Source organism: Lagenorhynchus albirostris, chromosome 15, assembly GCF_949774975.1.
Source record: "Lagenorhynchus albirostris chromosome 15, mLagAlb1.1, whole genome shotgun sequence".
NCBI classification, from domain to species: domain Eukaryota; kingdom Metazoa; phylum Chordata; class Mammalia; order Artiodactyla; family Delphinidae; genus Lagenorhynchus; species Lagenorhynchus albirostris.
Window position 1 is genome coordinate 23,074,022 of NC_083109.1, and position 25,419 is coordinate 23,099,440.

The window sequence follows — 25,419 nt, forward strand, 5'->3', positions numbered from 1 at the left end:
AGGAAGTGCTAGAGTTGGAGAATTGGCACAGATTATTAATTTTAAATAGGGTAGTCAGGTAGTGCTCACTGAGAAGGTAATATGTGAGGAAAAGAGTAAAGGGGATATGACATCCTTGCAGGTATCTGGGGGAAAAGCTTTCCAGATAGAAGGAACAGCCACTGCAAATGCCCTAGGGTCTGAGATACGAAAATCTTCCTATTATTAAACATCTAAAAATCCTAGATTAAAAAAAATATGGAAATGGATAAGTCTTAAAGAAAGTAGAGAAATCCTCAAATTGGGAACATGAGACCAATGAGAAACCCACACTGAAGCTGTGAGATGCCACGCAGACACCTACAGCTCAGGTAACACAAAGTCTATGGCCCACACAGGGCAGAGAGCCAAATGAGTCAGAGACCATCCTGCATAAATTATGGATTCAGGAAGGGCTACATCACAGAAAAAAATGGTGAATTTAAAAAGAGATTCTGCCTCACAGAGGCAGGCAGCAAAGACAACTGTCTGTCTCAGCCTGAGATCTGTGTGAGCTTAAAGAAAAATCTCACCCGCGAAGGTATGGACATTGACTGGCCCTCACATGGCTTTTAGGTCTGAACTGTAAGTATTGATGAGCTACCAAAAAAAAAAAATTCAAGCTGAGAATTTTAATTTAAAGTGGACCTCCAGGGACTTCTCCAGCAGTCCAGTGGTTAAGACTCCGTGCTTCCACTGAAGGGGGGCATGGGTTCGATCCCTGGTCGGGAACTAAGATCCCACATGCTGCGCAATGCAACCAATAAATAAATAAATACATAAATAAAATGGACCTCCAAATTAACAAAGCTGAAAGTTGGTTCTCTGAAAAAAGATCAAGAAGAGACAGAGGTAAAAAGATCGCACAAATTATCAACATCAGGAATGAAGAAAGGACATCACTACAGATGCTACAGACATTTAAAAGGTAACAAGATATTGTAAACAATTTTATGCCAAAAAATGGATAATTTCATTGAAGTGGACAAATTCTTCAAAAAATATTACTTATTAAAACAGACACAAAAGAAATGACAGTTTTGAATAGTCATATCTATTAAGGAAATTGAATCTGTAACTAAAAATCTTACCATATTAAGACTCCATGCTTCCACTGCACGGGGCTTAGGTTCGATCCCTGGTTGGGGAACTAAGATCTCACATGCCATGCGGCGTGGCCAAAACAAAACAAAACAAAACTTACCATAAAGAAAATTCTAAACCCAGATGATCTCAGTGGTAAATTCTTTCAAATGTTTAGAAAATAGAAAGAATCAATTCTATAAATTCTTCTAGAGAATAAAAAAGGAGGGAATATTTCGTGACTTGGTTGATGATTTCAGCCTAAACTTGTTACCAACTTCTGAAAAGGACATTACAAGAAAGGAAAATTATAAGCCAATATCTCCATGAATGTAGATGTAAAACTACTAAACAAAATATTGACATAACAAATCTAATCATGTATAAAATCACAATACATCATGAACAAATATGATTCATTCCATGACTGCAAAGTTGGTTTGGCATTCAAAAATCTATCAATGTAATTCACCACTTTAATAGAGTTTGTTAAATAATCATCTCAAAAGATGTGGAAAATATACTTGATCAACTTCAACACCCATTCATAATAAAAACTCTCAGCAATCTTGGAATAGAAGCATCTTCATTAATCTTACAAAGGGCATTACAAAACCCTACAGCTAACATCATACTTATTGGTGAAAATCTGAATGCTTTTCCCCTTAGATTAACTGTCCACTATCACCATAGTTATTCAACATTACAGGCTAGCCAGTGCAATCAGGAAGGGAAAAATGTACAAAATTGGAACAGAAGAAGTAAAAATATCCTTATTCACAGATGACATTTTGTGTATGTGGAAAATCCAAAGAACCTACAAGCAAACTATTAAAATGAGTGAATTTAGCAAGATCTCTGTATAAAAAGTCAATATTCAAAAATTAGTTGTATTTACATGTATGAGCAATAAACAATTAAAAATAAAATTTAAATAAACAATACCATTTACAATAGCACCAAAGCCTATAAAATACCTAGTAATAACTCTAATGAAAGATGTGCAAGACTTCTACACTGAAAATTACAAAACCTTTCAGAGAGAAATTAAATAAGACCTTAATAAGTTGAGAAATATACTATGTTCATAAATTGGCACACTCACTATTGGAAAGGTGTCATTTCTCCTCACATCGATCTATAGATCCCAATCCAAATCAAAATCTTCTCAAGGTTCTGATAAGCACATTCTAAAATTTATATGAAAGTTCAAAGGACTTTCTACTGTAGAGACTATATTGAAGAAGAAGAAGAAAGCTGTAGGACTAACAATGCTAGATTTCATAGACTCACAGATTTAGAAAACAAACTTATGGTTACCAAAGGGGAAAGATGGGAGGGGGAGGGATAAAGTAGGAGGCTGGGATTAACATATACACACTACTGTGTGTATAAAATAGATAATAGATAATAGATATTATAATAGATAATCAACAAAGACCCACTGTAGAGCACAGGGAACTCTACTCAATACTCTATAATAACCTATATGGGAAAAGAATCTGAAAAAGAATAGATATATGTATATGTATAACTGAATAACTTTGCTGTACACCTGAAACTAACACAACATTATAAATCAACTATACTCCAATATAAAATAAAAATGTTTTAAATCTTTAAAAAATACTAGATTTCAGGGTATATTGAAAACTATACTTTGGAGGACTAAGTTCTAGAGTATATAAAACTCTAACAGTAAAAAACTCAACAGTAAAAAAACAATCCAACTAGAAAATGGACAAAAGACATGAATAGACATTTTACCAAAGAATACATGCAGATGACAAATAAACACATGAAAAGATGTTCAACATCATTAACCATTAGGAAATGCAAATTAAAACCACAATGAGCTATGACTATATACCTATCAGAATGGCTGAAGTATAAAGTAGCGACACCACCAAATGCGATCAAGGATGCAGAGAAACTGGATGGCCCAGACATTGCTGGTAGAAATGTAAAATGGTATAGCTCCTCTGGAAAACAGTTTGACAGTTGTTGTTGTTGTTGTTTTAAATAAAGCTACACATGAACTCCTGGAACTAATAAGAGAATTTAGCAAGGTTGCAGAATACAAGGTTAATACATAAAAGTCAATTGCTTTCCTATACACCAGCAATGAACAAGTGGAATTTGAAATTAAGAAATTCAATACCATTTACACTAGCATCTCCCGAAAGGAATTACTTAGGTATAAATCTAAAAATATATATATACAAGATCTTTATGAGGAAAATTCTAAAACTGATGAAAAGAAATTGAAGAACTAAATAAATGGAGCGATATTCCGCATCTATGGATAGGAAGAAAACACTGTCAAGATGTCAGTTCTTCCCAACCTGATCTATAGGTTTGACACAATCCAAATCAAAATTCCAGCAAGTTATTTTATGAATATTGACAAACTAACTCTAAAGTTTATACGGAGAGGCAAAAGACCCAGAATATCCAACTCAATATTGTTGGAGAAGAACAAAGTCAGAGAACCGACACTTCCCAACTTTAAGACTTACTGTAAAGCTGCAGTAATCAAGACAGTGTGGTATTAGTGAAAGAATAGACAAACAGATCCATGGAAAAGAACCCAGAAATAGAACCACATAAATATAGTCAACTGGTGTTGGAGTAAAGGGAATCCAATGGAGCAAAGGTCGTCTTCAAAAAATGGTGCTGGAACGACACCCACAGGAAAAAAAAAAAAAAAGAGTATGTACACTGACCTTATACCCTTCACAAAAATTAAGTCAAAATGGATCATAGACCTAAATGTAAAATTATAAAACTCCTACAAGACAACATAGGAGAAAACTTAGATGATCTTGGGTGTGGTGATGACTTTTAAAATACAACATCAAAGGCATGACCTGTGAAAGAAATAATAAGCTGGACGCTATTAAAATTAGAAATATTTGCTTTATGAAAGACAGTGTCAAAAGAATGAGAAGACAAGCCACAGATTGGGAGAAAATATTTGAAAAAGACATGTCTAATAAAGGACTGTTATCCAAAATATGCAAAAAATTCTTAAAACTTAACAATAAGAAAATGAAAAATCCAATTTACAAATAGGCAAGAGGGGAATTCCCTGGCGGTCCAGTGGTTAGGACACTGCACTTTCACTGCCAAGGGCCTGGGTTCCATCCCTGGTTGGGGAACTGAGATCCCACAAGCCTCATGGCACAGCCAACAATAATAATAATAAATAAATGAAAATAATTAAAAATAGGCAAGAGACCTGAACAGACACCTTACCAAAGAAGATATATAGATGGCAAGTAAGCATATGAAAAGATGTTCAACATCATATGTCATTAGGAAATTGCTCATTAAAACAAGGAGATACCACTACCCACCTATTAGAATGACCAAAATTCAAAACACTGGAAACACCAAATGCTGATGAGGATGTGGAGCAATAGGAACTCTCATTTCATTGCTGGTGGGAATGCAAAATGGTGCAGCCACTTTGGAAGACAATTTCTTACTAAACTAAACATACTCTTAGCATATGATCCACCAGTCGCACCCTTTGGTATTTACCGAGATAAACTGAAAAGTCAGGTCCACACAAAAGCTCCGCACAAATATTTATAGCACCTTTGTTCATAATTGCCAAAACTTGGAAGCAACCAAGATGTCCTTCAATAGGTGAATGGATAAATAACTGTGGTACATCCACACGATGAAATATTATTCAGTGCAAAAAAGAGGTGAGTTATCAAGCTCATCTCGAAAAGACATGGAGGAAACAAACGAATATTACTAAGTGAAATAAGCCACTATGAGAAGTCTTCATACTGTATAATTCCAACTATATGACTTTTTTGGGAAAGGCGACTATGGAGACAATAAAAGGATCAGTGGTTGCCAGAAGGTGGAAATGGGAGGGATGAATAGGCAGAACACAGAGGACTTTTATGGCAGTGAAACTACTCTGTATGATACTATAATGGTATACATGTCATGCCTTTGTCCAAACCCATAGAATGTACAACAGAGTAAATCCTAATATAAACTATTCACTTTAGGTGATAATGATGTGTCAATGTAAAGCCATAGATATAACAAATGTACCATTCTGGTGGGGTATTTTTTTTTTTTCTGGTGGGGTATTTTGATAGTGGGAGAAGCTGTACAAATGCGGGGGCAGGGGGTATATGAGAATTCTCCGTACTTTGCACTCAATTTGCTGTGAATCTAAAATTGCTCTAAAAAATAAAGTCTGTATTTTTAAAAAACTAAACATGCTATCACCATACAACCCAGAAATTGCACTCTCGTGGGCATTTATCCAAGAGAAATAGAAACTTAGGTTCACACAAAAACCTGTATATGAATGTTCATAGCAACTTTATTGATAATAGCCCCAAACTGGAAACAATTCATGTCCTTCACTGGGTGAATGATTAAACAAAAGGGTACATCCACACCCTGGAACACTATTCAGTAATAAAAAGGAACAAGCTATCGATAGTGTAACAACCTGGGTGAATCTCAAGGGAATTTATGCAGAGAGAAAGAAGCCAATCCTAAAAGGTTACATACTATGTGATTCCATTTATACAACATTTTTGAAATGGCAAAATTATAGAAATGGAGACTAGATCAGTGATTGCCAGGGGTTAGGGATGGTTGATATCGTGGGGAGAGAGTGTGAGAGGGAGGTGGATGTGGCTAAAAAAGGGAAACACGGGGATTCTTCTGGAGATGGAACTGTTGTGTATCTCGGTGGTGGATACATAAACCTACACGTGTGATAAAACTGTATAGAACTGAAAACACACACACACACACACACACAAATGAGTACAAAACTGGGGAATTCTGAATAAGATTGGTAGATTGTATCAATATCAACATCCTGGTTGTGACATTGTATTATACCTTTGCAAGATGTTACCACTAGGAGAAACTTGGTAAAGAGCACACAGGATCTCTCTGCATTATTTCTTACAACTGTATGAGAACCTACAATTATCTTGCAATTAAATGCTCAATTATTTTGCAATATATATAAATATCAAATCATTATGTTGTTCACCTGAAACTAATATAATCTTATATGTCAATAAAAAGTGAATTTAAAAGTTTAATTTAAAAATAACCTATAGTAGTTAAGACAGTGTACCATCAGTACACAGATAGACCAGTAGATCAGGAGTACAGAACAGAGAGTACAAAAAACAGACGCACACATATATGAACACCTGGCTATTGAGGTGACCCTGAAATTCAGTGGGGGAAAGGATATGTATTTTTCAATTAAAAAATATTTACAAAAAACGTATATTTATTTTTTATTTTCAATAAATAGTGCTGTCAAAACTGGATATCCGTATGAAAAAGAAAAAAAGATTTTTGATCCTTACCTCACACAAAAATTAATTCAAGATGGAGGATCATAGATCTGTATGTGGAAACTGAAACAATAAAAGTTCCAGAAAAAAATATGGATACATGTTCTGAAAATCTCTATTCCACAGCAATGCTAAAATAGAAATAAAGCCAAGGGGACAATTAATGGAATATTTCATGAACTTTAAGCTGTAGACTTCCAGGGCTAGAAGGGACCTCGGAGGTCAGTTAGCTCAAAATCATTGTTTGCTGCTGTGCACACAAGTCCAAGAGGATTTCCTGACGTGCCCTAACAGCACCAGCAAACCTTCAAACAGCGGACTAGAAGCAGTTACAGATCCACATCTTTTATGTGCAATGCGAAAATCCAAAGAGCTCTGTAAACCGAAAGTTCTTTTACGGTTAATTGGTGGTTGACTCATGTGCAGGCAAAAAAAAAACTGACCTCAACTGATGTGAGGCTTGTTTGATACCAATTACTGTGAATATTTACATATTTTGCCGCAGAAATATCAATTAGTTTCATTAGAGGTGCTATCCCAGACAGAGTGGTGTCCCAGAGCTGATCAAGGCTGGCTCATGAGAGCTGCTTGTTAAATATTCAGGAATTTTGTGAGCCATTCAGTTGGTAGCTTGAAATCGGCTATGGTTGGAGTATTTACACCACAGAAATCAGAAAATGCTACAAATCAGGCTATTTTTTACTTCCAAGAGCCAGTATCAGTGCACCACTGCCCTACGCGCTGCTGGAAGTGTTACATAAGGTGGAAAATGCACCATTTTTACTTTTCCAATGAATTCCAATTAAGCCTAAGTTCAAAAAAAGGAGGGCAACAGATTTGGACACACACCAAATAGGATATCAAAATGGCCAATAAACATAAAAGGTGTTCTACAGCATTAATCATCAGGAAAGTACAAATTAAAGCCACGGTGAAATACCACTACGTCCCCACCAGAATGGCAAGAATTAAAAACACACAAGGCCAAGGGTCGGTGAGAATGTAGAGCACTGGGAACTCTCATACATGGCTTGTGGGAGGGTAAACTGGCTCAACAATTTTGGAAAACTCTTTGTCAGTATCTACTAAAACCAAACATCCAATATACTCCATTACCCACCAATTTCATTCCTGGGTATATTTATCCAATAAAAATAAGTGCTTGTGTTCACCAAAGGTAATATACAGGAATATTCACAGCAGCTTCATTCATAATAGCATCAAACTGGAAACAACCTAAATGTCCATTATCAGGACAATGGATAAGCGAATTATGGTATATTCACACACCAGAATAGTACACAGATTCTCACAACATACAATAGCATGAACAAATCACATCAATGTTACATCAAGACAAGGAATTCTGAATTATTCCATTTGTATAAAGTTTCACAACTAATTAGTGATGGTAGCAGTTAGAATAATGGTTCCCTCTAAAGTCTTGTGGACATTACTTTTTATAGGAAATAGTTCAATTTTTGAAAGTATAAAAGTTACAAAAATAAATTCTGTGGTGCTCCCAGGTGCTCAACAGAAACAAAACTAAATCCTCCCTGGAAGAAAATACCCTCAATCTAGTCTTCAGTGAATCCCCACAGATATAGGTCCAACTGACAATTTAAAAGATTCAAAGCATTCAAGAAACATGCCACCCTGAGCAAGACGGGAGAAACCGCAAACAATGGAATCAGATCCCCAAAGACTTCAGATGTTTGTATTCTACGGTTGAAAATATAAAATAAATACATTCCATGTGTTTAGAGAAGTAATAGAGCCAGTTGAAAACATGAATATGGAGGAACAGACTCTCCCAAAAGAACAAGCAGATTTGAAAGAGAACCAGGTCAAACTTCCAGAAGTGAAAAATATAATAATAGGAATTTTAAAACTCTTAGAGAGAAAACCATAATTCAAAAAGACACATGTACGCCAATGTTCATAGCAGCACTATTTACAATAGCCAGGACATGGAAGCAACCTAAATGTCCATCAACAGAGGAATGGATAAAGAGGATGTGGTACATATATTACAATGGAATATTACTCAGCCATAAAAAGGAATGAAATTGGGTCATTTGTAGAGACGTGGATGGACCTAGAGACTGTCATACAGAGTGAAGTAAGTCAGAAAGAGAAAAACAAATATCGTATATTAATGCATATATGTGGACCCTAGAAAAATGGTACAGATGAACCAGTTTGCAGGGCAGAAATAGAGACACAGATGTAGAGAACAAACGTATGGACACCAGGGGGGAAAGTGGCAGTGGGGATGGTGGTGGTGGGATGAATTGGGAGATTGGGATTGACATATATACATTAATATGTATAAAATAGATAACTAATAAGAACTTGCTGTATAAAAAATAAATAAAATAAAATTCAAAAACAAAAAGATTTTGTTCAAACATCCTACACTCACAAAGCCCTCCCTCACGCTCTTCCTGTCCCACAACCAGAGGTCTTGTGCCCTTTGATGCTTCTTCAATTTTATACAGACTTGTATAAAATTGAAGAAGCAATTGTATACTATTTTAATACTGTCATGGTATTTTCCATATTACACTGTAATGATCCGTTTGCGTGCCTGTCCCATTGCACTCGCCATAGACAGAGCATACTGAGGTCAGGGACCAGGTCTTACTGTGTCTGCGCCACCAGGGACCAGCCCATTTCAGAGAGGTGGGTCCCATCCCATACAGAAAGTAGGAAAGTCAGCATGAAAGGTGAAACATGAACAGTTAAAATTGCCCTATGAGATCCAATCAATCCCCCCGAACTGGGGCATTTGTGGTTTTGCTTTCACCACCCTATTTGGTAGCATGTTCCTGTATGATGATCTGGAAAGTCTCATGGCTCAGCTCACGTTCCCTCAGGGGCAAACACCCACTGAGTGGAATGGCAGGTAGAGTCAATTGTGCTTTTAAAATTAGTTTTCCCTCTCTCTGTTTGGCTAAGAATATGGTTGAATTTATGCAAGTTCAATGTGCATATGATCCAACTGTACTGTTGAACAAAGGAAAGGACAGGTGGATAGAAGAGTAGGTAGGTAAATGGATAAAAGGATGGATGGTTGGATGGACGGATGGATGGATGGGTGAAAGGGTGGCTGTACTGAGGCAGGGATGGTACATAAACAAATAAAATAATCTCTGTTCCTCTTTACCAGATCAAGCCCTGCCTTGTTACCTCCAGCCTTGTTGCCTAGACCTCAGAAGTCAACCTCAGTCAAGCTACTTATTGTCTGACCCACTCAGGCTACCCACCTCCCATTCTAGCATTCACAACGCTGGCCCCATCTCCACTCAGGGCAGCCACTCACTCAAACGGGTCTAATAGCTTTGACAGTCAACACCGACCTACACCCTGTAGTAGCAAATGATGTCTGTAGCAGATCATGTGACAGAGGTGGACACAACAGCATCTCCAATTCCACATGCTGTCCCATCAAGAGGTAAGGTCTATGTTCCTTTCCCTTGAAACTGGGTGGGCTTGTGATGATTGCAGAAGTGACACAAGGCTATGTGATTGCCAAGGTTAGGTCATAAAAGTGCTGCAACTTCCACTTGGCTCTTTTGGGGTGCTCACTCTTAGAACCCCGCTGCCATGCTGTGAGGAAGCCCAATGTAGTCCAGGGAGAGGTGGCATGGAAGGGCCGCAGGTAGCTGATCTGGCTCAGAGCTCCACTGAGGTCCCAGCCGACAGGCAGCATCAGCCATCAGACGTGTGAGTGAAGGAATTCCAGGTGATTCCAGCCTCCAGCTGGCGAGTCACCCCCAGCTACTGAGTCTTCCCAGAGGAGGCCCCAGACGTAGTGAGGCATCCATCCTCACTGTGCCCTGTTCATAGTCTTGACTTACAGAGTCTGTGAGCATAACTAAATGGATATTGTGTGCCTCTAAGTTTCAGGGTGGTTTATTTTGCAGTAACAGTAACTGGAACATCCTGCCTCCACCAGCCAGGCCCTGCCTTAACTACTCTTGGGGAGGTGAGGGGGAGGGTCTGAGCCCTGAGCCGCCCTGAATCCCGCATCAGTCGCACCTGAGGCCCAGTGAGCACGGGGAGAGGGCCTCTACCAAGCTCTCCCTCCATGACTTTTCAGGGTGGAATGAGGTCGGCTTCCAGGTGTCCTGGATTCCCTACAGACAGGGGTCAAGACCAGGCTGGGGCCCCCGTTGATGAGACGGGGCTTCTGAGCAGGAGCTCGACTCCAGCAAAAGCATGTTCTGGCTCCATCTGAGACTGGCCTGGTTTGCTCCCAGGTTTTGTTCTTTTTAAAACTGGTTCACTCAGTGGGTATTTAAGACAAAAACCACAGGCTGATTCAAGGGGAAAAAATAGTATTGGGGTCTAGGAATCGACAGATCTAGGTTGAATCCCAGCTCTGCCACTTGCCAGCCGTATGGTCTTATAAGTTATATCACGTTTCTGGGCCTCTTCTGTGTAGTGGGGATAAGAATAGCTACCTCGTCATGGGTTTGTTGTGAGAAGAAATGAGATGAACTTTGGAAGGCACCCTACTCAGTGCCTGGCACACAGGAAGAGCTCTACATTTCAGTTACCTTTCCTCACTCCTGAGTGGAGTATAGCTGTAACCCATCTCTCTTCTATCCACAAGGCCTAGTTCAGTGCCTTGTATACCCTAAGCACTCAATAAATGTATCTTAAATCAATGGATGAATTTCTCAAAGTCCTCTCAAGTCTTCTCAGCTCCTCTCTAACCTCAGTTCACATGATGACATATCTCTTCCCCAATTGACACTGACGTCCCCAGGGGCAAGGATACTCACTCTTATTCACCTTTTTTATCCTTTTGTATCCCCAGCATACAGCAGGTGCTTAATCGGTGATTACTAAAGCAAAGCAAGTGCCTTCCTGGTTCGGCACAGAGTCCTCAGTTCAGGATCCGCCTCGGGCTCCCGACAAGGGTTTGAGGTGAAGCTGCCACAATACAGAGCTCTCTGCTACCCGGCTTTCCATTTACCATCAGCTTCTCTTTATCAGAACCATCTGCTGACCAACACGTCCCCACCTAGCGCCACAGGCTCCCACATTTTTGTCATCACAGCCCCCATGATGGACGCAGTCCCTTGAGCACCTGCAGGCCCTTGACACCTCTCAAAAATTTTTGTAGGTCAGGAAAGCACACATGATTTTGGAGGGTGTCTTAGCCCACGTTTCCCCGGTGCAGATCCTGGATGAGGACTGGGGTGCGATAGTCTGCTTGCGACGAGGAGAATGAGCCAGGAAAGGGGGGGACGTCAACAACGGGGCTAATACTCCAGTTACCGCTGTGGGCGATTGTCCCGCTGAGGGGCGAGGAAGTCTTTCTCCACCACCCCTCTCCCCCACGGTTGAGGGTGGCTCCTGGGGCGTTAAGGCCCCGGCGTTTCTGGCTGAGCGTGCCCACACAGTGGAGAACACCTTCGGGCAGAGAGGCCATCAGCCGGCACCTCCGGGAACGTGGGCAGGGCACACCAGCCCCTGACGGCGCCATATTCATACACGCCCTTTTGTCACAGGTAAGTGACGGCCAGCAGACATCAGTTACTCATGGCTTGAGGTACAGGTGAGAGGCGCCAGGTCCTGCAAGCTCCAGGTAACTCTATTCCTTTATCGTCCACTCAAGGACGCAGGTGAGCGGGGGGGGGGGGGGGGGGGGGGGGGAGGGGGGGCCTCACAGTTATCTCTGTGACTCTGAATCTACTCAAGTTGATCATACTTAAAGTAAGTCACTTGGAGAGTCTAGGACTTTAACACTTATTTGCATAACAAACCACAGATCCCAGTGGAGAGGTTGGAAACCACTGCCCCACAGGACAGAGATGATAATGATTCCCGAACGCCCTCTGAATCACCGAAGTTTGATTCCCTTAGATCCAATCTGCTTTAAGAGGACTGCAGGCTCCAGCCCCTCTGATCTCTCTTCAAGTCCAAAGTCCCCCAGATGACAAGAGGAAGAGGCTCTTCCAGGCACCCCCCGACCCAGGCTGTGGCTTGCTGGGTAGCCCAGAGGTTTTGTAAGCAGGTCTTTCCAGGAAACCACCCTCAGCAGGAAGCCCCTTTTCTTGTCACTTTAGCAAAGCTATATTGTAACTAATTTTTATTTTTATTTTTTTTGGCTGCATGGCATGCAGGATCTTAGATCCCCAGCCAGAGATCGAACCCATGCCCCCTGCAGTGGAAGCACGGAGTCCCAGCCAATGGACTGCCAGGGAAGTCCCAGTAACTAACTTTTAAACCAGGCACCCCCATGCTCTACTCATCTCTGGCCCAAGTACACCTTTCAAATCTTTTAATCACACAATAGTTTGCCTAACTTGTCGGTTATTTCCATAGATCAAAGAAGTAGAAATGAAGAATAAGAATGACAGATGACAGAAGAATGACATTAACAGATGACCAGATCTCTTCCCTAGATTCCCCTTCAGTAATCTCGCAAACAAACTGTGTGACCAAACTGTGTGAACAAGATAACATCTAGAGGAAGATCACAAGTAGTCCACGAGCCTGCAAGCAGGGGGATGGCGATGACTCTGACCTCCCAGCTCAGTGATTAACTGAGATTACTTCCCTTCTTCCCTTTAAAACTTTCATGGCCGAGCAGAATCTTCTGAGGTGGTTTCTGAGGGACATTGAGTCCATCATCTCCCCAGATTGCCGGCATTCTGAGTAAAGGCATCTTTCCGTTCTATCAGCACCTGTGAGTATTGATTTGGTAAGTGGTGAGCAAGGGGACCCCCGATTCGATAAGATTCTGTAGTTGTGCCCAGATGACTCCTCCAGAAGCCAGGTCTCCTCCAACCTGCTCCCTTACTTCTTAGCAGCCACCTGTGGATTGAGGCTTCTTGCATTTTCTAGACCTTTCCTGAACCCGTTTCAGGAAGGACCAGCTCTAAATAACAGACTTGCGACATGACAGTGATAATAACAAAGATAACAACAATAATAACAATACCTGTCTCCTTGAATCCTTTTTACAGCAAGGCAGAACACAGAGAAAATAGTATCTAACGTTTATTTGGCATTTTGCAGCCTACCAACTGCGGGCTCAGATACAAATAATTTACCAAGTGACCGTTGCTGGGGCCGCAGAGGTAAACAAGGTGGACGTAGTCCCTGTCCTCATGGAGCCCACATTCTAGTGAGAAAGATGGACAAGAAGCAAGCAGTTAGACAAATCGTGATGATAAGTAGTAGCATTTGATGAGAACTTGCTGAGTGCCAACCACTGTGTTAAATTCTTTGCATGGATTGCTTCATTCAATCCTTACAACAATACTATTTTGAAGTCATAGTATTTTGTCCTCAATATACAAATGAAGAAATTGAGGAACAGAGAGGGTAAGCAATCTGCCTGGGGCCACACAGCCAGCAAGAGGCAAATCTGGGAATTCTGAACCCAAGATTTTCTGATTCCAAAATCCTCGTCCTCAACCAGGCTATCTCACCCCTTTGCTCTCTGCCCCTCAGTTTCTCTATCAGTAAAATGGAAGCAAATAATGGTAATCCCCTCGTAGCACTGTCGTGATTAACCAAGATAGTGATGGGAAGACTATGTAAATGGCCAACTGTGATCTGCTGGTTTTCTTATTCCTGGCTGAAGCTCTGGCCTCCCTTGCCTGCCCCTCACCCCTGATGGCTGCCTGTGAGTGGCCTAATACACCGCCACCTGGCAGGGCTCTTGGTTCACAGAGAAATCACTGCTTCCCTCACCAGCCCCCTAATGACAACATGGTTCTGTGGCATCTGTGCTGATTTAATTATAGATTAATCAGGAGATCCAGGGCGGGAGCTCTCCTCTTTTCTCCAGCAAGCTGGAACGTGATCTCTGAGTGCACACACACGTGAAGGACAGAGGTGATTCCCCTCTGGCTCCCTGCCTCAGGGACGAACTGAAATCAGTCCTGATCCCTCCGCCTGGGGCTCGTGGTTCTCCCAGCGCCACTTGAACCACACCTCCCAAGCCGAGTTCCCATCTCCAGGCCTTTGCTCTCCCTTAGACACCAAGACACCTTCTTATTCCATCCTGTCTCTTTACAGCCACATTTTCAAGGCTCAGCCTAAATGCCACCTCCTGCAGGAAGCCTTCCCTGATGCCCCAGCTGGGGTGGCTTCTTCCACTTCACTTCTGAATTTCCACAGAAGTTGATCTGGCTTCATATGAAAGTCCTGACTATTCCCTACCCTGAGCTCACCTCCCTCACAAGATGAGATCTCTTTGAGGACGCATGTCCCCAGAACCCAGCAGGGGTTGGCATCATTAAACTGACAGAATGAATAGTAAACAGAGTAAATCTACAGAAAAATTCCCACGGGTAACAAGAACCTGAAGCCAAGAGCCTGGCCTCCTTCCAGAGCCGCAGCCTCCTGAGGACCTGCTGGCCCAGGGAAGGGCTCACACATCCACATGTGTGGCCTTTCCTCAGAGGCTGGATGGCTTCTTTGGGCTTCTGCCTTCTTGGGGACTGGCCTCCCAATGCTGTTATCAAGGGTATCAGCAGGCAGGCACAGGCTGGGGAGAAATACAACCCCCCCCCTCCTTCCCCCACCAGAACAGACCTAGGCACCACCCTGCTGCTGCCCTATTTCTCCCTGGGGAACCAGACCAGATGAACGACTGCTCAGCCGTGACCATAATGATGATGGTAGAATGTGTTGATTGCATACACCGCTCCTACCCCATCCCACCCCACCACCGTGATCACTGACGTGTATTCTCTCTTTCAAGCCTTCCAGTGACCCAGGGCAGTGCCGTTATCAGCCCCCTTTGCAGATGAGTAAACTGAGAGGTGAAGCGACTTCATTAGCGACGGCAGAGAAGGACTTAAAGCCAGTTCGACTCCAGAGCCTGCGCCCGGTGACTCCCCACACAGGCTGTACCCTAGGCCACCTGCCTCGTTCCAGTCCGGGCCCTTGACCGCTGACCCTGGGGCGCCCTTGCCGCGGGTGGGATCCGTGGGCCCAGGCCGCTGCCCACGGCGCCCGGCACCTGGCATCCTCTCAGGTGGCATGAATGAACCGGCTCATGAATATGCAGGCAGGCCCGCGCGCACAGAGCGCTCTCGGCTAAATCTGATCACAACGCGGGATAAATTAAGCGCCAGGATAAATGCATTAAAAATCACGGTCGGAGGAACACGCCGTTCAGGGAGGGGTCTGTAAAGTGGGGTGAGGAGCAGTGGGAAAAGCTCCGCCAGGCGCTGCCAGCTGCTCCCGAAAGGCCTCAAATGAAGTTCCCTTCCGTGGGAGAGGCCCCTCCCCGCTTCCCCCCCGCCCCCCCCCCGGTTCCTATGGAAACGCAGAACGAGTTTAGGAGGGAAAATGCCTGGCGATGAGTGATATGGGGAGGGACCAAGAATAGCTGCTGGGGCTGGGATCGGGTGTCAACAGGGCCTCTTTCCTGACAAGGGATGAAGGGGAGGGCATGGTCCAGCCCAGCAGCAGCCCCCACCCCCTACCCCAAGCCCCGGGCAGCATCCAGAGACAGGCGTGTGGGGAGAGAACCACGTTGGTCCAGACCCAAGTTCCAATATGGGTGGTAGGTGTCCTTGGGTAATAACATAGTAATAATAGCAGCTAGATATCCCCAGAGCATTTGTGCAGTGGCCCCACAAATGGGGAGAGCGAAGCTCAGAGATGTGGAGTGACTTGTCCAGTGTCACACAGGGAGGACTGGGCCAGGCAGCCTGGCTCCAGGCCTCTCTCTTAACCGCACCGCATGCCTGCGATGGCACCGCTTCGTCAAAACAGCGCCTCTTCTCGGGGCAAGTCTTGTTCTTTCATTCAGCAAAGATTTACTGAGCAATTACTACGTTGCAAGCACTTATTCTAGGCACTGGAAATGCCAGGGAGTGAGACAGACAAAGCTGCCTTCAGGGAGCATACTGCACTGGATGGAAATGGGTGGCTTACAGATTTCCTCTCTCTGGCCCAGACAAGGGGTGGGTTCCAAGGTCTAGGCCAGAGAAAGAAAGGTTTTGGGGAGCCCAGGACAGACTGGAGGGTTTCACAGAGCTCGGATGATATAAAGCCTGATTAGCGTTTGGTTGGCTCTGGGTGACAAGCGTGGGCTCTAAATCCAGCTCTGCTACCTGCTGGCTATGAGATCTTGGGCCAGTTCCTTAACCTCTCTGTACCTCACTTTCTCCATCTATAAAATGGGCATAATAACAGGAGGCAGGGTCAATGTTCCCCTCTCTGTGCCTCCAGCTCCGCACTCACCTGAGACTGTGGACAGCTGGAGAGCAAGTGTGACATGTCTGCATTGCTCTGAGGAGGGGAAAGATGCAGCCAGGATACTGCCAGTTGGCAGCTGGTGCTTAGAGACGGTAGGGCAGATGGGAGCCGCTGGCCTTGCAGGGCATGGGGGGCCCGGGGGAGAGGCCTGAGGGGTGTATGAAGGGGGTTGAGCTCCACCAGAGGCTGAAGGTCACCCTGGGCAGAGGAGAGAATGGGGGTGGCCAACACAGAAGGGAGGTGACACTGCCTAGCTGAGGTGCTCAGAGCAGGAAGGGCCAGGAGCCGCCCTGGACAGTGGGGCAGAACAAGGCGAGAGAGCGTGGAGGGGGCTCTGCCTAGAGCTTCCTGGCTGCTGGGGACCAGGCCAGCCCAGGACTTCCTCTCCTCGTTCGGTGCTCCTCCATCCCTCATGGCACTGCTCTGTTCTCTGGGGTCTCGCTCTGTTCAGACTTGGGAGAGGAAAGAGCCATCTGAGAAAAAGACAAGCTTAGAGCCAACAGGAAAGAGAGGGAGAAAGAGAGGTGGGGGAGGAAGAGGGAGGGGGAGGAGGAGAGGAGAGGCAGCCACCCAAGAGAGGAGGCCTGACTGTTTTACAGATCGCGGGGCCTTCCCTGTAGCCCCCAGCAGAGCCTGGTCAAGCCTCTGTGCCAGCTTGGTGTTTGGAGTTACGGTCAGAAATGATGCAATATCAAGGACACAAAGCCCTTGACCCAGCAAGTTCACTACTATCGAGCCTAAGAATGCATGTGGACAAGAAGCAAAGCTGCTTCTCCAAGCATGTTCATTACAGAACTGTTCATACTGGAGCAAAATCAGAAATCTGTTCCCCAGCAGTAGGAAAGCGGTTATGCCGGGGTACATACCTACAACGAAATACTATGTGGCTGATACAAGTGACGCTGTGAATGTAACTTTACTGACATGAACAAATAGTCAGAATTTTACAAAACAGCATGTTCAGTGGAATCACATTATTTATATGTGTGTATACACACACACACACACACACACACACACACACGTGCATGCACGCATATGAAAAAGCCTAGTGTTTTACAGCAAAATTCTTAACCGCAGCTTGGTGGTAAGAATCAGGGGAACTTGGGCTTCCCTGGTGGCGCAGTGGTTGAGAATCTGCCTGCTAATGCAGGGGACACGGGTTCAAGCCCTGGTCTGGGAGGATCCCACGTGCCGCGGAGCAACTAGGCCCGTGAGCCACAACTACTGAGTCTGCGTGTCTGGAGCCTGTGCTCTGCAACAAGAGAGGCCAGCGATAGTGAGAGGCCCGCGCACCACGATGAAGAGTGGCCCCCGCTCGCCGCAAATAGAGAAAGCCCTCGCACAGAAACGAAGATCCAACACAGCAAAAATAAGTTAATTAATTAATAAACTCCTACCCCCATCATCTTAAAAAAAAAAATCAGGGGAACTTAAGGAGTTTTTTCATCATTTGTATTTTCTAATCTTTCTTTATCACACGTTCATTGTAGGAGGAGAGAATAGAGCTATATTTTGCATTGATCGTTTTTTAAAAAGTGTAAGTCGGGCTTCCCTGGTGGCGCTGTGGTTGAGAGTCCCCCTGCCGATGCAGGGGACACAGGTTCGTGCCCCGGTCCGGGAAGATCCCACATGCCGCGGAGCGGCTAGGCCTGTGAGCCATGGCCGCTGAGCCTGCGCGTCCGGAGCCTGTGCTCCGCAACGGGAGAGGCCACAACAGTGAGAGGCCCGCGTACCGCCAAAAAAAAAAAAAAAAAAGTGTAAGTCCTTTGACCAGTCGTACCAATTCCAGAACACTGTCCTAAGGAAATAATTAGGATAAACACAAAGATTTAACTACAAGAATCAACGATTCGTTGCTTCTCATGGGGAAAAAAAAGGGACATAAGCTAAAATTTTCAGCACTGGGGATTGGTTGAGTAAAGCGTGGTGTAGTCATATGTAGCATGCTATGCAGCCACTAAGAATCATGCTGTAGAAGTTCAATTGTTGACTAGGACAGATGTTTGTGAATATATGATTGGAAGAAAAAACAGGTTTTAGAACATTATGTACTGAAATCAGCCCTTCTTTCTATAATATGTGTTTGATCCAAAATCTGGAAGGATATATGTTTAGATGTTAATGGTTGTTTCACTGACAGAAGTTGATTATAGGTGATCTTAATTTTCTTCTTTACACTTTCCCAATTATTATACGATAAATATATATTACTGCATACTTATTATTACATATGTATTATTACATACAGAGTTTTAAAAATTAATTTTTGAAGAAGCAAAAATAAATAGCCTATTCTGAGAGCTCAGACAGTGAGTGGTAGGCGCTGGACCCCATCCCTACTCCCCTGCAGGGCGGGCAGGGGCTGAAGCACCTGGGGAGAGGGCTGCCCAAGGAGACTCCCTGCGCCTGCGCTAGCTAAGGAAGCGCCCCCCCCGCCACCCCCCAGGCCTGCTCTCTGCCATTCACCCTCTGGAATTAGCTTGCAGAGACCGTTTTAGGAAGCCTGTGGGCGGTTGGAAGCAGCTTGTGAGCAGAGCTGGGGGCCGGCTGAGAGCTGCAGAGAATGAGTGCCCAGAGGAAGACAAGGCAGAAAATAAAGGGAAGCCAGCACCCTTTCCCATTTTTCTTTTTGGTTTGATTTTTCAAAAACAGTCTCTGGAAAATCCTTGCTTTGGTCCAAATGTTTCCTCCTCCATCTTCCCCCACCTCCTCCAGGCCTCCATAGATGGGCCAAGTCTAAGCCTGTGAGGCCAGGAGCAGGGTTCTGGTCTCAACACTTCCACTATCTTGCTGTGCAACCTCACACCAGTGGCTCACCCTCTCTGAGCCTCAGTTGCCACTTCCGTCAAATTGGACTAGGATGGACTCAACTTTCTCTTCCCACTCAGAGGCTCTGTGTTTGAGATCCCATCCCAGGAGTGAGGCAGCTGGGCCAGATATCTACTAGGCCTCCTTACAGCTCTAAGATTCTAAGATTTGTGCTTTGAGATCCTTGAGAGTCTAACATACGCTGGCAAAGACTCTGGATTTTGCAGTCCATGGGTCTAGAATGCAATGGTATGAAATCGCTAGGAGTCTAGTTCAGGTTCTAACGGAGGGGTTGCTCACTGTTCAATATCAAAGAGTGTTTCTGGGGACATCCCTCTCCTAGCCCCCCAGGCCGAGCGCCACATTTGCCAGCGGCTTGGGAGCTGTCTTCACCAGGTGGGGAACACACATTCGCAGTCCTGGGCCCCTGCAAGGGAGACACATGGGTTCAGACCTCAGGTAGCCTCCTGAAGGAGACGTGGAAATGACAGCTCATGAATAAGGGCCCTCACCATATGTGGGGCTGCAAGGAGTGAGTGGCCATTTGGTAGCTGAGCCTCTGCCCTGAACCAACAGCAATATCTCCATTTACTCCACACCACTATGTGCCAGGCCTGCGGGCTACAGAGATTACTGGATCTAAGTGGTACTATGTTTATGCCCATTCTCCAGATGAGGCAGCTGAGGCTCAGAGAGGTCCAGTGACTTGCCAAGGTCACAGAGCTAGAAGGAGGTAGAGCTAAAGCTTGAACGCAGATTACCTGACTTGAGAGCCTGCTGAATTGCTCTGCCGCCTCCCTGCAGACCCCAGCCCTGCTGGCCCCGGATGCGGAGTCAGTCATGGGGAGAGGCAGGAAATGGCTTCCACACAATCAGAAGTTCCAGAACTAGGCCCCAGCGCACAACCCCCGGCCTGCCCACCTTCCCCAGCCAGGGGGTCCACGTTTGTGCCTGCACGTGGTGTCTGCGTGGCTCCGGGAGGGTGTGTCTCTGTCTCTGTGTGGGTGTCCCTGTGCCCAACGTGTGTGTGCGTCTGATGTGTGTGAGTGGTTTGGATGTGGGTGCTGCTGCGTCTGTCCCGGCACGGAGCGTGTGAGAGAGACAGATGAGTGTGAGCTCTGTGGAGCCCGCGAGAGGAAGCCGGTGCCAGAGAGTTCCGGGCTATGCTCCCTCCCGTCCTGCTCGTAGGGGTGGAAGTAGAGGCCTTCAGAGGTCCATGGCATTGGGCCCCTGAAAAGCTGCCTGTCCCCCAGGTATCCCCACATATTGCCAAATTGAACCCAGAGTCCATAGTCCCCACGCCCATTGCTTTCCCTGGCCCTCACACCCAGCACCAGCGGGGGAATCTCTTGGAGATTAGGATCCCGCATCAGCCTTGGACTCCATCCAGGGACGACCAGTTAAGCCCCTGCAAAAAGGCAGCTGGGTTCCAGAATCCCTGGTTCTGAGCCCAGCTGTGTGTTCACAGACAACTTTCCTTTAGCCTCTGGACTCCCCTTTCCTCTGCCCTGAATTGGGTCTGCTATTGCTTGTGTCTGTCTTGGCGGGGGGTGGTTTGAGGAGAAAGTCCTAGAAAAAAGGAGATTTGTCGTCAAAGAACTGGAAGAGAACTTCACAACCACCTAGTGAAGCTACTCTGCTGGTGGATATCTCTGTTAGCCCCATTAAGCTGCCTAGGTTTTACTTGCATACCTCTAAGAACGGAGAACTCACTACTTCCAAAGAGCCCATTCCATTCCGGGCAGCTTTAACTGTAAGTTCTACCTCATACTGAGATTTTAGATCTGCCTCCCATAGCTTCACCCCACGGGTCTCAGCCCTGCCCGCTGAGGCCCATGAGGCTCAACATTGATCATTCCTGCTGAGGTCGGGGTAAGTCAGTACAAAGCCTTGTGGAGACCCTCAGGTCCAGAGGCTGTTTCTGAGGCCAGGTGATAGCTTGAGAACCTCAAAGACACGCCAAGCTGAGCAGACACGGGGAGGCCAAGGGCTGATCATTCTGTTAGGGGATGAGACTCCCCGGTCCTGCCAGGCCAAGGATGCAGGGTGAGGCCGCTAATGCCTGAGGGAAGCTTGGGGGTGGCTGCCTTGGCCGGGCCTGGGTCAGGGTCTCAGGGACAGCGCTGAGCTCTTGGGGTCTCTGGGAACCACGGCTTGGAGAGAAGGGCATGTGCGCATAGTGAACAGATGATGGGGAGGGGGTGTGGTTCCCTCCACAGCACAAGGAGGCCGCCAGGATGAGGTATGATGTGTGCAGGGAGCTTGGCACACGGAAGGCACTGGATGAGCACTGCTGTTAGGATATTATTCATCCATCCACCCATTCATTCACTCACTCTCCTCCTCTGCGCCAGGCCCAGGGCTGAGGGCTGGTGACCTGGAGATGAAGCAGGTGCAGCCCCACCCCTGTCCCTGAGGACTAGGCGGGAGGGGACAGACCCCGCTCTGGCGAGTCATCGTGCATCAGTGCACGCCCGGCACACAGACCCCGGCTCCAGATGCAGTGCGCAGAAGGGGTTGTGAGCATCTTCAGCTCAGTGCCCTGCTTGGGGAGGTGGGGAGCACGCAACCCCTTATCCTTCAGGGACTGGGCACTGGGGTTTCACGGGAGCCTGGGGCACAGCCAATACCCTATGTGACAGAGGAGGAAACTGACCCCCGGAGAAGCGGAAGGACTGGTCCAAGGATTACAGCAGGGTTAAGACTCCCGACATGCTTGCAGAGCCGTGGCTTCCTGGTGGGGAACGCAGGTGAGAATGCAGATCTTGAGCTTGCGGCAGGTAGATGAGGCTGCAGGACACTTGCCCTACTGAGCAGCCTCAGCCCCACGCTCTGGGCTGCACAGGGCAGCTGGGATGCCCACCCTGACATGAACATGCTAGGTGACCTTGGACGAAGCCTCTGCTCTCTCTGGGCCTGTCTGCCCCTTGCCCTAAGACAAGGGCACTTCAACTGGATCGGGAAAAACAAGCAGATTTCCCCTCACATGTCAGCTTCCTGCATTGGCTGGGGCTGCTTGGGGCATCACCTTGAGAAAGAAAGGGTGTCATGATCAATTCGTCACATCTCCGGTGAGGGACCGGAGCGGCAGCGTGTGTCGGGGCACAACCTGTCTGGATCAGAGAATCACCAGGAGTCCCCACCTCTGGGCAGCATCGGCGTCGAGTCCACAAGCCTGAAGCCTCCACGAATGCCCGCCAGGGACCCTCCTTACTCCATGGGAGGCAGGAAACGCGTTGAACCTCTTTCTGAGGAGCACCCAGGGCATCGTGTGCTATGGCCCAGCCCTGCCCCCAGAGGCCACTGAGCCCAGTTGGCTTGTGATTTGGGCCCATCTTCACAATGACACAGCCCTGATGCACGGCCAGTTCCCCAACGCCTTCCCCTCTAATCGATTCTGACAGAATCGATTAGAGGGGACACTGCCTGCCTTCAGTGTGGACTGAATACAAGTAAAGAGTCTGCGTGGAGGCAGTAAGAACTATACAGAGAGTGGAGGGCATGAGCGAGGTCTTCCCCTTGCCTTCCTGGTTCTTGGCACTGTCCTGGACAGATCCGGAAGAAAAAGACTTATTGTGTGCCAGGCACTCCCACTTTCTGTACTTCATTTGCTCTTCACTCTTACCCTGAGAGGTGGTTACTACCCCCATTTTACAGATGAGAAAACTGAGTCCCAGAAAGGTTCAGTAACCTCCCTAGTATTATCATTATGAGCAAGGCTGGAAGTCTGTCATTTCCAGAATCCAGGTGTTTCCTCTTTCTAGCCAAATGGCCATCAGCTGGGTAATACGGTGATATGAGCACCTTACCTGTGGCTCAGAAGGACCTCAGATCTAGTCCCAGCCGCTCTTTCGCTGAGTTACTGTGGGATGTCGACCATTTACATTGCCTCACTTGGTCTTCCGCCCTCACCTGTAAAATTGAATAGTTAAGTCTCTTCTGCTGTCTCAGCTCCCACCCAGCCCCCACTTCTGGTGCTTCGCCTTTGAGGCATATTCGAGAGCGAATGAGTGTGGGCCCGGGCAGGGTCGGGGTCTAACAATAGCAGTTCTCCCACCAGAGGATGGACAGAGACCCCTGTGGGTAAGAATATCGTTCTCCAGCCACACAGAGTAGAGTAAAGTAGAAAAGTTGCAATCCACAGGCTTGCAAATGTGCTTTTGGTTGGCTTGCACAGTGTTGTTTTTTTTAATCTGAATTTGTTGCCAACACTTAAAAATAGAGAAGTTTCATATAAAAATCCAGGTTGCTGGCTTCTCTTGAAAAACTGGAAGCTTTGACAAGTCTGCCTTGAATTAGCCGCCCCGGGCCAGAGCTGGGGAGCAGAGGTGTACTCCCGTCCACTCAGCCACGGGCCTGCCTGACCCCTTGTCAGCATCCGAGTTCGTCTCCCCTGATGCAAAGGGTGAGACCATGGGCTCTGGAGTCAGGCCGGCCTGGGTTAATCCAAGCGGGTGGCTCAATTACAGTGTGACTATCAGAAAGTTCCTTAACTTCTCTGGGCCTGTTTCCTCGCTGGTGAAATGGGGATTCCCATAGTACTTCCTTCATATGGACGCGGCAAATCTTCCATATGAAGGCAGATGTACGTAAAGCTGCTGCTATGGTTGAAGATGCTGCCTGGCACATAGTGAGCGCTCAGTAAATGGCAACCCTGGTCTCAATCATGGCCACCCCCTCCCGACAGGGGCCGCAGGGTCTGGAACAGCAGAAACAGCAGCCCTTGACGCCCTCCCCAGACTGGCCTGGGCCCATCCTGGAGCTCTCCCTTGGCTGCACAAATGCCTGTGGGGTGGTGGCAATCTTGGCTGGGTGATGCATCCGAAAACAACAGATCGATAGCCACTCAGCACTCCAATGCCATGGCTGAGGCCCGCGCCACGGTCCAGGCTGCTGGCCAGTGAGTTCAAGCGCTTTCTGTTTAGGCAGAAAACAACTTACCATGTAACCTTGAATGAGTTCTTTTTTCCTCCTGGGATCTTGGTTTCACTAACAGCAGGGTCAGCCTGTGGTCTCTAGTGCTCCTTTGAGCTCTGACATCTTGGGAGTTTTGCAGATGGGAAGGCAATGAAGGTCAAAGCCTCACAAATGCAAGAATGAATTAGTCAGGAAACTTCTGGTTGCAAAGGGCAGGAACCTGTCACAAAGGGGCTTAAAGAAAAGAGGTATTTGTCTTTCTGCGACTGGCTTATTTCACTCAGTATAATGTCCTCAGGGTTCATCCAGCTTGTCACGTATTGTAGAACCTCCTTCTTTTTTAAGGCTGAATAATATTCCATTGTATGCATATACCACCTTTGCATTATCCATTCATCTGTGGATGGACATTTAGGTTGTTTCCACATACTATTGTGAATAGTATGAAGTATCAAAAACAGTCAAATTCATAGAATCAAAGAATGGAATAGTGGTTGCCAGAGGGTCAGGGGAGGGAGAAATGAGAAGTTACAAGTCAATGGACATAAAGTTCCAGTTAAGAAAGATGATTAAGTTCCAGAGATCTGCTGTACAACATTGTACCTATAATCAACAATACTGTATTTTACACCTAAAAAATTCTTAAGAAGGTAGATCTCATGTTAAATGTCCTTACCACAATAAAATAAAATTTAGGGAAGAAAAAAAGGCGTTATTTTGGCTCATTTGAAGGAATCCTGGGGACTGTGGGCTGCAGGTGGTGCTGGATCCAGGTGTTCCAGTGATGTTGTTGGCTCTCTCTCTCTCTCACTCTCATCTCTCATCTCAGCTTCCTTCTGTGCTGTCCTCATCCTCTGGTGCAAGGGCTCTTTTTTCTTTTTTTATGGGTATGATGAGCCCTATTAGGTCCAGGTGAGAGTCCTCTACCACCATAACTCCAAAAGCATGCAGTATCTTTCTGCACCTTCCAGAAGAAGCATCCCAG

The 25,419-nt window shown here is 46.0% G+C and overlaps 1 protein-coding gene across 3 annotated transcripts in view; it reads right to left on the reverse strand.

The window, feature by feature from the left end:
- The window catches only part of AAR2 (AAR2 splicing factor), a 67,004-nt gene that overhangs the window by 10,083 nt on the left and 31,502 nt on the right, over positions 1-25,419 (reverse strand). For 2 of the 3 annotated variants that reach the window (XR_009535421.1, XM_060123563.1), the window contains exon 4: positions 23,327-23,429. The exons of the other annotated variant lie outside the window; for it this stretch is intronic. Coding sequence is in view for 1 of the 2 variants with exons in the window: in XM_060123563.1 (XP_059979546.1) it covers positions 23,334-23,429 (96 nt within the window). In the remaining variant the exon portion in view is untranslated. The remainder of the gene's footprint in view (positions 1-23,326; positions 23,430-25,419) is intronic. 3 annotated transcript variants of the gene reach the window in all.